The 17,838-nt window shown below is 41.0% G+C and overlaps 1 protein-coding gene across 1 annotated transcript in view; it reads left to right on the forward strand.

The window, feature by feature from the left end:
* Positions 1–17,396, forward strand: part of entpd5b (ectonucleoside triphosphate diphosphohydrolase 5b) — a 37,074-nt gene extending 19,678 nt beyond the window's left edge. Inside the window, exons 7-14 of the mRNA XM_060917784.1 lie at positions 3,737–3,819; positions 7,156–7,235; positions 7,318–7,379; positions 7,494–7,595; positions 7,679–7,819; positions 13,104–13,160; positions 13,585–13,700; positions 17,183–17,396. Coding sequence (XP_060773767.1) covers positions 3,737–3,819; positions 7,156–7,235; positions 7,318–7,379; positions 7,494–7,595; positions 7,679–7,819; positions 13,104–13,160; positions 13,585–13,700; positions 17,183–17,266 — 725 coding nt within the window. The 3' untranslated portion in view covers positions 17,267–17,396. The remainder of the gene's footprint in view (positions 1–3,736; positions 3,820–7,155; positions 7,236–7,317; positions 7,380–7,493; positions 7,596–7,678; positions 7,820–13,103; positions 13,161–13,584; positions 13,701–17,182) is intronic.
* Positions 17,397–17,838: the final 442 nt, after the last annotated feature.

Here is a 17,838-nt window from a genome sequence, read left to right on the forward strand (position 1 = left end):
GTGGGGCTGAAGTGAGCCAAACCGAGCCGAGTGGGGCTAGGGGCATGAGGAGACACTCCCCTGTGCACTGATTGGTGAGGAGGAGTGTCCTCACATGCCCACACATGCCCCGCGAGCACGCTGGGAACCACCATCTGTAAACACCGTAAACCCGGAAGAAGAAGAATTACGACAAATTATGCGCCTCGCCTCATCTATACGCTGTTGCCAGTATCTGTTGGCGTTGTCGGTGACAACAAACCACAGCACCAAGACCAGCAACACTAACGACTCCATGTCCTCCATGTTTATTGTTTACTATCCGGGTCGTGAGACTACCGCTTAAAAGGTCACTGATGTCACTGTTTGCGCCGCCTAACGACATCACGTGACGTCCACCCACTTTTGCTAACTCCACCCAGTGTGTCCACCCACTTCCAGCCAGCACGGTTCAGTGTGGTTGTAGTCGAAATGCAACTCCAGCAGCCCCACTCAGCTCGACTCAGCCCAACTCAGCTGCGTTGGTAGTGGAAAAGCCCCATAATTAAGGTCTGAGACCTTGGTCAAAGTGATCCGAGTGCTCAAATCTCCTAGGTTTCCCATACTTTTGCAAGTTACTCCTTTCCTTTTTTCACTCTAAAATTGTACAAAACCAAAATAATACACCGATACTGCTTAAAATGTTGAAAAGTGTGTTTCATCTTTAACTTTATGCCATTTGGAGATCATTTCATCTTCAACTTGCTTGACTGTTCACAGTAACAGTAATTTTGACCAGGGGTGCCCAGACTTTTGCATACCACTGTACATGTCCCTGTGTACGAGCTATTATTATAGAAACAGTGTATTAGAACGAGTGCTTTAACATAAACATGTTGTTATGGCTGGAACTATTGTCTGAGCCATCAGTCAAGTCACAGTCCCTTCCACGCCAGGATCTGGTCTTCCCACAGTCTCCTGTCCCAGTATGAACCAGCTCTTTGAGGCGCATGGGTGCGGCGCTGATCTCCGTTTCCATAGCCCTCGGCCTCTCGCCAATACAGCTAGGGTTACAGTGGGGGGCTAGTCCTCTGGTAACCGCGAGAGTTTGAGTTCCCTACTCGCATCTGTATTGCAGTGTGCCTTGCCAGATGGCAGTAGGTACCATTTTTGTAGCTACTGCCTCATAGAGATGAAGCGAGTCAGTAGCCACTATGTCATCGCGTTGTAAGAATGAGTGTAACAATAGCGTACTGCGCATACGCATAAGCATTACAATCACCAGAACGGCGATTCGTGATCTCACAATACGAACAGTTGATCTCACATTATCAAAGGTACACAAGAACGAGTGGCGAAGCCACTATGTCATCGTGTTGTAAGAATGAGTGTAACAGCAGCAAAACTTCGTAACCAATCAGCATTTATCCTGATCAAGTTCGAACACCCGTTCTCATCTCATCTCATTATCTCTAGCCGCTTTATCCTGTTCTACAGGGTCGCAAGCAAGCTGGAGCCTATCCCAGCTAACTACGGGCGAAAGGTGGGGTACACCCTGGACAAGTCGCCAGGTCATCACAGGGCTGACACATAGACACAGACAACCATTCACACTCACATTCACACCTACGGTCAATTTAGAGTCACCAGTTAACCTAACCTGCATGTCTTTGGACTGTGGGGGAAACCGGAGCACCCGGAGGAAACCCATACGGACACAGGGAGAACATGCAAACTCCACACAGAAAGGTCCTCGCCGGCCACGGGGCTCGAACCCGGACCTTCTTGCTGTGAGGCGACAGCGCTAACCACTACACCACCGTGCCGCCGAATACCCATTCTACTTCTTGATAAACTTCGTAACCAATCAGAACCAGAAATGAAATAAGAGAAACCTGGTTATAACGTCATAGTATCGGAAGATAATTGGCAGATAAAAAGATAAACGAAATTCACCTCATGGTTCGCCAAGGCTACTGATTCGATATCAAGTACACTACCGTTCAAAAGTTTGGGGTCACCCATTAGTGCTAATGAGCACATTTTGTTTCACAAGTGTAGTGTAAAGACTCTAAAATAAAAAATTAAATAAAAAAATTCAAGTGAATAGCAGAAGTTTGATATCGGCTTTTCAATATATCTGCCAAAAAGCTCAAAAAAAACAAACAAAAAGAAAACAACCAAACTTACAAATCTTTCATTTGACCTTTCAGAAGGACCAAACAAAAGCTGTGATAATCAAAAGGTAAATTTTCTTAAAATAAACACAACTTACACTACCGTTCAGAAGTTTGGGGTCACTTTGAAATGTCCTTATTTTTGAAAGAAAAGCACTGTTCTTTTCAATGAAGATCACTTTAAACTAATCAGAAATACACTATCCATTGCTAATGTGCTAAATGACTATTCTAGCTGCAAATGTGTGGTTTTTGGTGCAATATCTCCATAGGTGTATAGAGGCCCATTTCCAGCAACTCTCACTCCAGTGTTCTAATGGTACAATGTGTTTGCTCATTGCCTCAGAAGGCTAATGGATGATTAGAAAACCCTTGTACAATCATGTTAGCACAGCTGAAAACAGTTGAGCTCTTTAGAGAAGCTATAAAACTGACCTTCCTTTGAGCAGATTGAGTTTCTGGAGCATCACATTTGTGGGGTCGATTAAATGCTCAAAATGGCCAGAAAAATGTCTTGACTAGATTTTCTATTCATTTTACAACTTATGGTGGTAAATAAAAGTGTGACTTTTCATGGAAAACACTAAATTGTCTGGGTGACCCCAAACTTTTGAACGATAATGTACTTGATATCGAATCAGTAGCCTTGGCGAACCACGAGGTGAAATTCGTTTATCTTTTTATCTGCCAATTATCTTCCGATACTACGACGTTATAACCAGGTTTCTCTTATTTCGTTTCTGGTTCTGATTGGTTATGAAGTTTATCAAGAAGTAGAACGGGTATTCGGCGGCACGGTGGTGTAGTGGTTAGCGCTGTCGCCTCACAGCAAGAAGGTCCTGGGTTCGAGCCCCGTGGCCGGCGAGGGCCTTTCTGTGTGGAGTTTGCATGTTCTCCCCGTGTCCGCGTGGGTTTCCTCCGGGTGCTCCGGTTTCCCCCACAGTCCAAAGACATGCAGGTTAGGTTAACTGGTGACTCTAAATTGAGCGTAGGTGTGAATGTGAGTGTGAATGGTTGTCTGTCTATGTGTCAGCCCTGTGATGACCTGGCGACTTGTCCAGGGTGTACCCCGCCTTTCGCCCGTAGTCAGCTGGGATAGGCTCCAGCTTGCTTGCGACCCTGTAGAACAGGATAAAGCGGCTAGAGATGATGAGATGAGATGAGAACGGGTATTCGAACTTGATCAGGATAAATGCTGATTGGTTACGAAGTTTTGCTGCTGTTACACTCATTCTCACAACACGATGACATAGTGGCTTCGCCACTCGTTCTTGTGTACCTTTGATAACGTGAGATCAACTGTTCGTATTGTGAGATCACGAATCGCCGTTCTGGTGATGCGCAGTGCGCTATTGTTACACTCATTCTTACAACGAATGTTAATCTCTGGACATTGAAATAAAACGACTTTGAATTTCAAGGAGGTGAATTTAAAAGAAATAGATACAGATATAATTTGAAGTCATTTTTCAATGCTGTTTCAGTGAATTCAGTGGTGTTCAAATTCAAATCTTTGTATTGTTTTTACTTCCATAATATTATACCTCATGTCTAAGATGGCAGTTATCAAGTGAAAAACGTTTTTTTAATTCTACTTTTAGGTCACCTTTACCCCAACATAAGGAGGTCAGTAGGGATTTTGGATTTGGGTGGAGGATCAACACAAGTCACCTTTCTTCCCAAAGTGAGTGAGTGCGTCTCTTGTGCATAGTATGTTGTTCATGATATCGTATTATACAGCAGTTAGTTCTGGTCCACTAATTTAACTGATTTTGTGGCGTTCCATGAGTGCTTATATTTAGTATAACCACACTGTTTTTCATTGTGTGCATCAGATCATAAAATTCCACTTTCTAGTTTGAAAGCGGTTACTATAGTTGTCTTAGCAATATTATCACCAGACATGGCAAATGATACTTTCAGGAATATAACTTTTAACTTAAAATATGAAAGCCCGTTAGATGAAGGTGGAAAGTAAGAAGGGATGCCAGTTTAACCGGAAGCACCTTTAATGGGAATGGACAATCGAACGTGAGCCAGCCAGCTGATGTAAAGTATAAAGTAATTGTGGTTTCTTCAGGATCTGTTTCCACTAGCGGAGCAAAAATAAACAAAATGGTTGGCTATTCTTGGGTTTCACGTGACGTCACATCCGTCTCATTAGTTATTCAAAACTTTAGCTGGTGGTCAACCAAAGTTCAGTTGGCAAAGCGTTTGTACGGAGAAGGTGCATTGCTCGCATGAAAAATGCCTTACGCTTGCATTGTTTTAGGTTGTTCGAATCGATCAAACCGTGAAACTGATAAAAGTTTCTTCAGGGTTCCCCGTGAACTAATAAAAAAGGGTGAACGAACACAGGATTTCACAAAAAGATGTTGAGAAAGGTGGCTTTTGAACCTCTCACTGAAATCGAAGGGAGTCGAGTAGAAGCATGCTCGAGTTTGCAGTGATCACTTGGTGAAAGGTTTGTATTTCCTTCTCAGCTCTGTCCTTAGTGTTTTCCAAGTATTTTTCTTGCTATGTGTCGTTATTTTATGGTACTTTTTTTTTTTTTTAAGTCCCAAAGCACTAAAGTCCCCAGCTGTTTCTTTGTTTACTCCTCACTCGAAGGCCACCATATTGAAAACAACGCGTCTCGCTTTCTTTAACAGGGTGGCCTAGCGGTCTTTTCAATGAGTCTTTCAGCAAGTGTACGCGATCAAAATAACCACGAATAATAAAGTCCATATGCACAAAGGTCGCAACAAAATTCTTACCCAGCCGTACAGTTACAATGCGCCGTGATCACTTCTCTGTCTTGTTTAACTAAGATCCAGGTCTTTAAAGGGGTTTCTGATGATCTTTGTGAATGATTTAGCTGAGAGATAAGAGCCAACACAAGTGAGAATCAAGCGAGCTGTTGTTTGTTTACACTTCAACTTGCAGCGCTTCGTTGTAAAGATGCAAACGAAAAGCTTTAAAAAAAACATACTTACAGTACACGGGCAAAAACAATCCAGGATTCATTCGGCAGAGACTTGATCCCGAGGTCCTTTACCCAGCCACATACAAAAAAGTTGTAAGCCTCCATACTCTTCCACGCTTTCATCTGTTTTGCGGTGTAGAAGGACGTCTGCAACACCAGATAGTTCGAGATGTCGGGGAACTCGACTGAAGGGTAGTTTTCGAGATCGTATGACAAATCCTTCTTTCCCAGACTGTAGGGGTCGATTCCATTCACATAGCAATCTTCTGAATATATCTAAAGTGAGCAGTGGCTTCTAGATTACGAGCATACTCTTGATAGCTTATCACTAGTTGTTTGCACTACAGCAGCCGTTTTGGTTTGCTCGACCACCAGCTGTTTTACTGGAAGTGAAATCGCTAAGAAAAGTCACATGACTGAAACCCAAGAATACTGTGTCTGAAATGTCAGTTACTCAATATTAATGATTTGTTTATAGAACTGTTGTATAAAGGTAATATCGCACGAGTAAGAGTGCGGTTATACTGAATATCGGCACCAGGGCTTTGAACCGGTTCAAGGAACGAAAACGAAAACCGGGAACTTTTTCTATTTCACATGGAACAGAAACGAAACCAGAAACTTTATTATTTTTTATGTTCCGGAACAGAAACGCTTATTAAAAATAATGGTAACCGGTTAATACCGTTTTTTATTTCGTTCCTCAAAGTTTCCGTAGCCTACAAATAAAAAAGTCATTCTTCTCCTGCGCAAGTTTCTATGACCCGCTGGGGTTCACTTCCTGTGTGACGTTCGCTGACTGAATGGAGAGAGCGGGAAGGTGGACTACTATCACGTCTCCACGTGATAATAAGTGAGTAAGTGCATTACTGAGTGTCTGAGCAAAGAAGAGCCTGAACGTTGCAGCCTCCCTATTGGCTGTTTGTAAAAATGTATCAATTGTTGCCCTTCCCACGGGAATCATCGCGGGCTCGAGAGACGAGACCTGACGAGTTAGTTCGTTGGTAGCAGAACAAAATGTCTGGACACAAATCGGGTTTTCAGAAAAGGAAAGAAAATAAACGGAGGGTCGAAAATACAAAAAAGGAGGCAGAAAATGCAAAACGAGTTTTAAGGTAGGACAAATGGTTACTTTTTAAGGCAGCCCGCCGTGGCTGCAGGCTTTCAGTTGTGTCATTGAATGGTTACTTTTTTGAGGCAGCCTGCCGTGGCTGCCTGCAGGCTTATTTATTATAGCCCATTTAGTTAAAATAGTTGATATAAAATGTTTATAGTTATGTGATGGTTGTCCTGATTTAGACCGGTGTTTTTTTTGTTTGTTTTTTTTTTGGGGGGGGGGTTGCACGATGTTGCACCCGGGTCCAGATTAGGGCAGAACCGGCCCTGGCTACATTTCAGGTGTAGTTTGTTTTATGAATGTATGTACTTGCATAGATGTGTACTTGGCCTTCCAATATGGCGCCTAACAAAATCTCGCGGCGCGGTGACGTCATGCGGTAGCCCTCTATAGGGCCTGACTAGCCTTTGGTAACACACTAAACGAATTATCTTTCATTTTTGGCACTTTTTCTGTTTGTGTAGATGGGAAGACATACTGAGAATCCAAATCGCCAACATTTGAAATAATAATTGTTTTGAATTATTTCTTGTCTTATTTAATGAAGGTTGTAATAGAATTAGCCTACATTTGGCTTAAGCTGGATGAGACAGAGACATAATTTTATAGCCATTTGTTAAACAGCTGACAGGGAACATAATTAACCGTTCCAGGAACGAAATTTTTTTTTGTTCTAACCGGTTCGGGAACGTCTATTTAATGGTGGAACCCAAAACCGGAAACGTTAAAATTCCGTTTCTGTTCGGAACGAACCAATAGGAAAAAAATTCTGGTTCAAAGCCCTGATCGGCACAGCTGTGATTAGCTACGGCACGTGCCCTTGGCCGAATCACAGCCATGCCTATATTTAGTATAACCACACTCTTACTCGTGCGATATTGTTTAAACGTACCTTCACCCCTTTCAGTAAACATGACCTCTTTCATATTTGTTTATAGAAAACAACGGAGAGATTTCCTGCTGATTACACAGCAAGATTGAGTATGTTTAACACAACATATAAATTGTACACTCACAGGTAACTGTCTTTAAAAATCGTCTTGCGTTTTAGAAATGTTGTAAAATATGAAAGAATGTGCTATTAAAGTGCCCATTTGTAGTTATTCAGGGAATGGAATCAAAGCTGCTCAGCTTGCTGCTATTGGTGCTTTGGGCTCAAAAGGTACAGCAGAGAAGTAGCATTTTTGGGTGTATCCACTGTTTCATACCAGTAGATGAGACAATATGAGGCATTGACCATTAGGTACCATTTTGCATTTTTGTGATACTGTTCCAGCTCCAAAAGGGAAGGTGTTTCAGAGTTCCTGCTTGCCTAAGAATTACAAAGGGAAAATTAGCTTTGGAGGGGTAATATACAAAGTCAGCGGAAAGCCAGGAGGTAAAATGCATTCATGGCACGTCTCTTTAAAAAAAAAACTTAGTCCTGATAGTGTTTACTATGCACTACTCTTCACTCTGCAGGTTCTACTGGGTACAAGAGCTGTTACAGAGAAATGCTAAAGGTTGTGAAAGGCGTCATACAGGAGCCAGAGGATATGGAAGACAGCTGGATTTACGCTTTCTCTTACTACTTCGACCATGCTGTTGAGGCTGGCCTTGTTGGTGAGAAAAACTAGTCGCACTGTGTTATAGGGCATTCCCCATTAAAGTGACACCAGAACGTCAATCAAATTCTTTCAGAAGTACAATTATAGAGCAGTTGAGGTCAGTGGGGCAGCGAACAGTGACATGGCAGAGATGCCTACTAGTACGGATTGGCCGTATTTTGTACGGAAAAGTTACGTAAATACGATGTTACGGCAAACAGTGTTATTCTGTACGGAATTATTATAAAGTCTTAAAAAATTCCAGTGAGTTGTTTTTAAATGTCCAAGCGACTTTTTCAATCCATGCGTGATTCACGGCTAGGCTATTTATTTTTACGACAACCACACATGCTATGTGTGACATGCGCAGATTCCGCACATGCTGTGTGTGACATGCGCAGATTCCGCACATTTGTTCGCGCTATTTTTGATACGGTAGAATGGCCGTGCATTACACCCAGTCAAAAGGGCAATGGATACGCGCACTGCAAACTGTGTAGAACTGACATTAACATCACTCATGGTGGTCGCGATGACTGCACGCGGCATGTCAACTACAAAAAAAAACATATGGAGTATGCTGAAATGGCGAGTCAGGCGGAAAGTAAATCTGGGGGGATCCAGCAGTTTTTTACGAAATCTGTGGATGAAAAGACACGGAACATGACACGTGCTGAAGCGGTGATGGTTGACCTGTGCTTGGAGTTGAACTTACCGATTAGTGCCATGAAATGTGAGTTAAACTTATTCAGTTTCTTTTTACATGTATGATTTTTATTCACTGAAATATCAAACACTGGCTGTACTTCTTTAATTCAAAGTCTTTTCAGTGTTGCAAGTGCAAATGTACATGTAGTATGATCAAAAACAGAATTTTCTGATTAGTGGTGTTGGGATTGTGGCAAAAAATTGATCATTCCACTGTTTTAAATGCAATTATAAATGTCATTTTATTCAATGTCTCTTCTGAAGCATTATGCTGAAGTATTTATATATTGGGACATTAAGATAACAATGTCGGACTCTCTTTGGCATGAAATAAGAAAAATTTTTTAAATTTTATTAGAATCCCTTAACAGGTAGAACATTTTGCCAGGCAGTATAATACTTTTGAGGAGTTACATTCAATACCAATGATTGGTAGTCAACCGTAATGTCTGCAAACAGGGAACACTATTGTATTTATAAAAATGTGATCTATTGTATGCTCTAGAAACTTGTTGAGTGGAAATTCAGTTGAGATGGCTGCTCGCGTTTTGTTTATTCAATTCACACAAAACAGTTCTTTTTAATAATTTAAATGTTAAACATATTGGTATATACACCTCTTTATAATGGAAATGCGCATAAATTAATGTTACTGAAAGTCATTCCAAAATACTGAAAAATGTTTTCAAGAATACTGAAATTCAAAATTTGGGGTAGGCATCTCTGGACATGGTAACTAAGGTGAATGGGCCAGTAGTAGCTCTAGTAAATGGGGCAGTGGCAACTCTGGGGACCGGGCAGGGCTCAACATTAAGGACTGCCCAATTGCCCGGGACAAGTGGAACATGCATTCGGGCAAGTGTGATATGTCCCCTGACATGCCCGACCGGGCAAGTTGGAATGAGCATATATTACAAACTAGCACCATAAAAATTCAGCTTTTTGATCTTTTATTTCAGTTCCTAAAAGTGTCCCTCACTACGTATCCGCCATTATGCCTTGGCTGTTTTCTTAGTCTCAGTTTCATTTACTGCTTTGCAAGTTATTTTATATCCCCCCCGCTGTTGTAGTATGGTACACGCACTGTTTACGACCCCTTGTGCATGACGTCACACATCACATGATAATTACAGCTGGGGTCAGACAGACACCGTCTTTCATGCGAGCAAGGGTTAATCTGTCTTCAATATGGTTAATTTTTGCGCTGCTTTTGCTTGTTCAAACAGAGAAATAGATAAAAGGCGTTACCGTCTCGCCGCTATCAAGAAAAATGTTAACAAATGGAAGCAAATGCTTCAAGAACAACGAGGAAATGAGCGGTTAAAGAATACAAGGAGAGGAGCTCAGCCTGAAAACTCCAGAGAAATTCTCGAGTGTATTTAAAATGTATTTTACAAAAACAAAATTGGAAGTGAGGATGGAAGAGTTTGCTTAAGAATCTGGTTTTATTTTTTTTCTGCTCGCATTCGAATTAGCGCCTTCATGAAAGTGTTTGATTTTCTTACAGGTGAAGCAGCTTCCTCGGTTTCAAACAACTCGGGCATAAAAAACTCAACAAAGAACGACATACGCGATAAATCCTGAAAGAACAGAACAGATTAAGAGCAGAGAGAGCTGGAGCTTTGTTTCTGTTATCAGAAGAACACAGTCCTGTGCAAAATATTTATATATCAGGGGTTTTTTTTTTTTTGGTTATATCATCCACCTCTAGGTTTATTTTAAAAAAAAAAAACAACCCGCACTGCGTCATGACAGACTGGCTGCAGTGATTCAGTTATAGGTTGCCAGGTCTGTATAAAACACCCCTAACCTACACACTAAACAATTTTAAACTCAAACGTTATCCTGCCTGTCATGACACAGTGCAGGGTTTTTTTTCTTTAAACCTAGAGGTGGATGATATAACAAAAAAAAAAAGATGTATACAGTAAATATTCTCAAACGCATTACTGTTAAAGTCTTGGCACCCTATTGTTTTCTTCATACAAACTTTGTTATAGATTTCTATTTAATGATTTCTACATTATCGAGTAATGAACCTACAGTCTGAGGGAGTTCTACACAAACACACTGAACTTTACAACAGCTGCATGCATATGAAATGAAAATAAATGGACTAAGGCAGGAACAACTATTTTGGATAAAATTGTTATTGTCTGTTACAAGTAAAAAGTAATTAATAATCAAACTTAATAATAAACTTAATCAATAACCAAACTTCAACTCAATGTGTGATCATCATTTTATGTTCAAATTCACAACTATTCTACGGTTTTCCTAAAAAAAAAAAAGTAGTGTAAGTGATATTTTTTGGGGGGGCAAGTGGGTTTAAAAGTTAATGTCGAGCCCTGTCGGGGAAATAGACCCCTTGTGCATGACATCACACATCACGTGATAATTTCACCTGGGGCTCAAACAGATGCCCTCTTTTGTGTAAGCGAGGCTTAATCTGTCTTCAGTATGGCTCATTTTTGCGCTGTTTTTGGTTGTTCAAATAAATAAAAGGTATTACCGTCTCCCTGCTAACAAGAAAAATGTTAACAAAGAGAAGTGCATTCTTCAAGAACAACTAAGAAATTAATGGTTAAAGAGAATACGATGAAAGGAGCTAAGCCTGAAAACAAGATGAGAGGAGCTAAGCCTGAAAACACACACAGACTGAACTTTACAACAGCTGCATGCATGTGAAATAGAAATAAATCAACTCAGGCAGGAAAAACTGTTTTGGATAAAATTGTTATTGTCCATTACACACTGAGCAAACCGTGTGACCCAAGTGTGCCTTTTGAGTAGAGAATAAATGAAGAGGGAACTGAACATTAACCGTTTATTGAAATTATTATGACAAGGGTGATTTATAGTTACTGTATGACTATAGCTACAAGTGGAATGTACTGATTCTGTTAGCGTTTGTAATTATTGTACCATCCACTATTAGATAAAATTAAAATCTTACAATATTGTTTGAAAGTCAAGATTTTATTTTACAAAGAACACTTAAGATATTATTTTAACAATAATAAGTGTCATTGTATAAATGATAGAGTGTAAATAGCTGTGTAATTAGATGTCCGTGGAGTTGCTGAGTCATGGAGGGTCGGGAATACCATCCAGCCCACAGTTCAGATCGGAGTCCTTTTGAGAGGAAATGCTTTGGCTTTTGCAACATTCTGTTCCCAAAAGCTGATATCGGGGGAAAAAATCTTTACACACAGAAGGTTTCCTTGCTTCTCCAGTGTTTTTTTTTTATACAGTTCTTCCGTGCTGGGACTCTTTGGGGGGGGAATAAGAAGGTAACAATAACGCTAGGCCACAAATCTGCACCGTCACTCCAATCGTTTCGAGGAATTTTGTATGGATGAGAACTGCTAATAAACTCTAATTTCCACGTTATATCTATCCTTTGCTTCTTTCTGACTAAGATTATCCAAGTAATCCGGTAGTAGAGCTTTTTTAGCTGTAGTTTTCTTCGGACAACAGCAACACGCATCGGACATCTTCAGTATGTAAATAAAGTTCGCTTGTCCTCCAGATCGAGGGTAGCGACGGTTGCTAATGTAAATGTGACGTCAGTGCAAGGGAGCTGTAGTAGCACAGTCAGCATGAAGTTTATATCCCTGCCAGAGAGCAGTACTGGGGCATGAGAAAGTCTTTAACAGTTACTGTGTTCTTGCCTGAACAGTTGGTTCTGCCAGGTGAATGAATAAGGGCAATAAAGCCCAAACCAATTAAAGGAGAACTGAAGTCATTTTTAAACTTGCTTTATTTCTTAATTAACGTGTTATTCAATTATGTTTTCGTTTTTAATAACCTTATATGGTGACTCGTATTGGCAGCTAATCGCAATTAAATATTATACTTATCGGCCTATTCAGTTTTTAGCCGTGTTGAGTTTAGTTCGTTTGGTCCACGGCAGGCGTCGCTTATCCGCACGATCTTCACAAGACTTGTGCGAGACTTCGAAACATCAAATGTCAGCCAGGTGTCAGTGCCGCCATTTTGAAAACTGTTTTCCAAACGAAGTATTGCACAAAAACGAGTTTAAATGACGATTACTGCCTACTTTTTTTCAAACTTTCCTGATTGCTATCAAAACAAACAAAACTTCCGGCTTGATTACGTCAGCATTCGAAAGAGGGCGCACGCGTCTTTTGACAACGTTGGCAGATGTCGGTCACTTTGATTTCCGCTGTACGTTTTACTTCCGTCCTACGATGTCTCGCACAGGTCTCAACGAATCTCGTTTACGGCCGTCGCTTTGACATATGGACTGATGTATTACAGAGCATATTTCAAACACTCATAACCTACTATAGCAGCGACAAAATAGCTGTCAAAAACGCATTCCTATATTTAATAAAATGAGAAATAGAATTTTGATGATAAATCTGCCTTCAGTTCTCCTTTAACTGTAAAAGACTACATACAATACGTTGCTAAATTATAGAAATGGCTATTGTATTACTTGATCATGATATCCTGTTTAAAATGGTTATTTGTCTTGCTTGTATGATTATTTGCAGTTGGAGTCCTGTAAGTGTTTAATCTGGCACTAACCGCTCTGTTGAAATGCATTCACCCATCTGTTACAGATGAAGCCAGAGGCGGGGCTGTGCAGGTTCGGGACTTCAGGAGAAGAGCCAAGGAGGGTGAGGGACTAGGGTATCTCCAGTCACACACTGTTTACTGCTGTTAGGGATTTCGAAATTGTTAAATGGGTTGTTTTGAAAATCAACTTTGATGCTTTGATGTTCAAGAGCTTATTGAAGAGGGAATTGCTGAATATTGCCGCAACTAATGCAGACTGAAATATACAAATGAGTCAGGATGTTGGAGGCCATAACAAATCCCCACATCGATGGTGTTTATTATTTAGCTGAGTGGCATACAAATAATTTCTAATCAGCTTAGATCAGAGAAATGGTCTGATTAACAAATTAATGAGCAGTGGAGTCGCTGTAGTTCTGCAGTGCCAATTACAGTCATAACTGACAGAAGTTAGAACCATTTTCCTCAGCATTCCAGAAGTGCAACTGCTTGGATTTTACAGGATTTTGTTTGTTTGTTTTATAGTGTGCAACAAAATGTCCATGTATAATCCTGACTATCCCTTCCTGTGTATGGATCTTACATACATAACCTGTCTTCTGAAGTCTGGGTATGGCTTTGAGGAGGAAACAATCCTGGAGGTAATGTTTTGGCAGGAACACACTGGCTACGATCAGACTGATGTCTGCATTTACTCATTTACTATAGCCAGAAATGACTGGTTTTAAATATCTTAAACATCTATGAATGTCGAGTGAATTGCTTTCAGGTCAAAATGTTCAATATAGTTAATTTTATTTAATACTAAGATTTGAACAGTTCTGACTCCCGGACTGTAAAATACAGCTTGCTAATTCAGTTGTTGCTAATTCAGTAAAATCCAGAATGGCATTATAATTGTAATTTGAGAGACATTGAGCGATATGTAAAACCATGCCTTGGGTAATTTAATGTGTGAATGCTTCGAAGGATAGAACTGTTGTTCAGGTTTACAGCAAGAGGGTTAAAGGAGAACTGAAGGCAATTTTTTTTTTATCATCAAAATTCTATTTCTCACTTTATTAAATATAGGAATGTATTTTTGATCGCTATTTTGTCGCTGCTACAGCAAGTTATGAGTATTTAAAATGTGCCATGTAAAGCCTAGGTCACAACCGGACGTACGATTTTTTGGCCGTGCGATTTTTGGCGTTTCCCAAATCACGGCGTTTTTTTTTTTGCTCATGGAGAAAGACGCACGTTGGCCGTAAGTTTATCTTGCAACCTGAAAAAAATATAAGCGCCCGTAGAGTTTGTTTGACATGACAAAGAACCTCTGCGGCTCGAAAATCAGCACGTCACACGCGCGCCCTCCGTGCGTTTCACGCGCGCCCTCCGTGCGTTTCTTGCGTTTTTCGCACATAGACCGGCCGTAGGAGCACGTACGGCCGGTTGTGACTGAGGCTTTATATATCAGTCCGTATGTCAAAGCAATGGGTGTAAACGAGATTCGTTGAGACCTGTGCGAGACATCGTAGGACGGAAGTAGAACGTACAGCAGAAATCAAAGTGACCGACATCTGCCAACGTTGTCAAATCAAGTTTATTTCTATAGCATAAGTTTATTTCAATGTCTATCCCCAACAGACATTGTCGCAAAGCAGCTTTACAGAATTTGAATGACTTTAAACATGAGCTAATTTTCATCTCCTCTCGTTATCTCTAGCCGCTTTATCCTGTTCTACAGGGTTGCAGGCAAGCTGGAGCCTATCCCAGCTGACTACGGGCGAAAGGCGGGGTACACCCTGGACAAGTCGCCAGGTCATCACAGGGCTGACACATAGACACAGACAACCATTCACACTCACATTCACACCTACGGTCAATTTAGAGCCACCAGTTAACCTAACCTGCATGTCTTTGGATTGTGGGGGAAACTGGAGCACCCGGAGGAAACCCACGCGGACAACATGCAAACTCCGCACAGAAAGGCCCTTGCCGGCCCCGGGGCTTGAACCCGGACCTTCTTGCTGTGAGGCGACACCGCTAACCACTACACCACCGTGCCACCCCGAGCTAATTTTATCCCTAATCTATCCCCAATGAGCAAGCCTGTGGCGACAGTGGCAAGGAAAAACTCCCTCAGACAACATGAGGAAGAAACCTCGGGAGGAACCAGACTCAAAAGGGAACCCATCCTCATTTGGGTGACAACAGACGTGATTATAACATTAACAGTTTTAACATGAAGTCAGTTTCGTTGATGTTATAACTTCAATTGATGGAAACTTGAGTGCAAAACTGTTCATGACAACTGCAGTCCTTAAGTTATCAAGTCAACTGTAGTCCTCAGCCAAAAGACGCGCGCGCCCTCTTTCGAATGCTGATGTAATCAAGCCGGAAGTTTTGTTTGTTTTGATAGCAGTCAGGAAAGTTTGAAAAAAGTCAGCAGTAATCGTCATTTAAACTCGTTTTTGTGCAATATTTCGTTTGGAAAACAGTTTTCAAAATGGCGGCACTGACACCTGGCTGACACTTCACGTTTCGAAGTCTCGTGAAGATCACGCGGATAAGCGACGCTTGCTGTGGACCAAACGAACTAAATTCAACACGGCTAAAAACCGAATAGGCCGATAAGGATAATTTTTAATTGCGATTAGTTGCCAATACGAGTCACGATATAAGGTTACTAAAACCGAAAACGTAATTGAATAACACGTTAATTAAAAAATAAAGCAAGTTTAAAAATGACTTCAGTTCTCCTTTAAAGGTCCCATGGCATGGTGGTTTGTTGATACTTTAAACGGGCTCGTGGAGGTTTCCGGATGTTATATCTGCAGTCTTTCTCGAAATGAACCCTCGGCACGTAAATATAGCCTCCTGGGAGAAAGCCCCATTTCAGCGCTTTTCCCAGTGCGTCGTTTTGCTAATAAGAAGCATGGAGGCGGGGAAGGGTAGAGGGTGGGGGCGGGCCATGGGGGGAGGGGCTTGACCAAGCTGCACACACACATACTCGCTGCTATCAGCGCCTGTAGCCACGCTGCTAAGACAAAACCCCGTTCTCCCTCGGACTCCTTTTGTAAACTCAACGTGACACAGAGAACAGAGAGTGAGAGTGTTCGGAGTGGTAGTTTACAAACGTATAATACCCTAGGCTTGAACACGCACTCCATAACCAAAGAGGATAGAAGCAGCAACTACAGCAACATAGCGCTTATCTAACAGAAGACATGCATTGCGGAGCAATAGTCAAACATAAGCTCATAAGTTACAGTCAATTTCCAGACTAAACTCAGTTTAACAGAGCATGCTGCATGCTTTTTAGTTTTGTAGTGCAGAGTACCTGGCTAACTGCAGGAAGCGGTTAGCTGCACAGCTAATGTAGCCATTGCTAGGCTAACGCACCGATTTTAAAACACGGCAAAACGACCAGTTATACACTTACTTGTTCGGTGTTTGTGGCTGATGCGGCAGGGATGCTTGGTACGGACCCAGGCTTCAGTGACAGTTGATGTGCAAAACCTGCCCTGTACTGTCCCAAGTTGTGGAAACATTCATCAGGAAAATGCTTCCGACAAACATACACCGTCTTAGGTAGACTCGACGGCGTATTATTGAAGTAAATAAAATTAAGCCACTGCGTCTTCAGGGGCTCTCCCGTCGGCAGTAAAAACAGACTCTTTTCTGTGTTGTCACATCCATGTACAGCGCAATTTCCATGTTTCGCTCGCTTAGGTGATGCCATGTTGTTGTGTCCTCTATGGTCTCCTCACTACAACTGGGCGGGCAATCCATACAGTGGGTGGGAATCCAGAGGGGGGGTGTGGGGATCATCTCCCTTGCTGACGTAGTAAAGGGAAGAGTTTATCAACGCGCCGTTTTGACGCGCCATTCTCAAATGTTGGGCATAGTTTGGTTTACACATTATGAAATTTCTAGCCACTGGGGTGACTTAAGAAGGTCAGAGGAACTCATTTTAACATTAAAAAACCTCAGAAAGTGAAAATTTCATGCCATGGGACCTTTAACATAGTTCAAGTATAGGTTATTTCTATGATCTGTGTACATGTGAGAATAATTTCCATGGTCTAATACAGAAGACTCATCACTAATGTCGTATTTCTTTTCTTTCTTTTTTTAATAGTTGACCAAAAAGCTGAACAATGTGGAGGCCAGCTGGGCTTTAGGAGCCACTCTCAGTTACTTTCAACACTTTAGCATTGCCTGAGAAAAAGCCAAGAATCAGCTCCTTTTTCTAACAGTTCTGTCCTTTTTCTTAATCATCTCTCATAGTGGAGTCACATGGCTGTTGTACTGAACTAAATTTTGTCCCTTACAATAAAGATTTTGTGATTTGGCCTTTATGCGTTTTTTTTCCCTTTCTTTTTAATATACTGTGATGGTATATTTCAGGGGATCCAGAGGTATCCCTGGTGTTGTGTTGTGTGGTTTTTTTTTTTTTTATTTATTTTTATTTTAAAGCTATGGAATCTTAGTTAATAACAGAAATTCCTTTACAGGTTTATTTTTCAAGACTTTCAGACTTTAACAAAATGAGTATATTCTATGATTTCACTCATCATGATTTTCCATTCAGGTCTAACATACCGCTATAAAATGTTTTCATTTCTTTAGCCTTAGGAAATTGTATATCCTGCTAAGTCGTAGTCTTAAATGTACAGATGCTATTGTTGCTCATCTGGAATCTAATAGTAATATTATTAAGTCTTTTTTTTAATACCAGTGTTGTAGTCGAGTCACTAAACCTCAAGTCCAAGTCATTAAAGAAAATTTTGAGTC

This window comes from Neoarius graeffei, chromosome 3, assembly GCF_027579695.1.
Source record: "Neoarius graeffei isolate fNeoGra1 chromosome 3, fNeoGra1.pri, whole genome shotgun sequence".
NCBI lineage: Eukaryota > Metazoa > Chordata > Actinopteri > Siluriformes > Ariidae > Neoarius > Neoarius graeffei.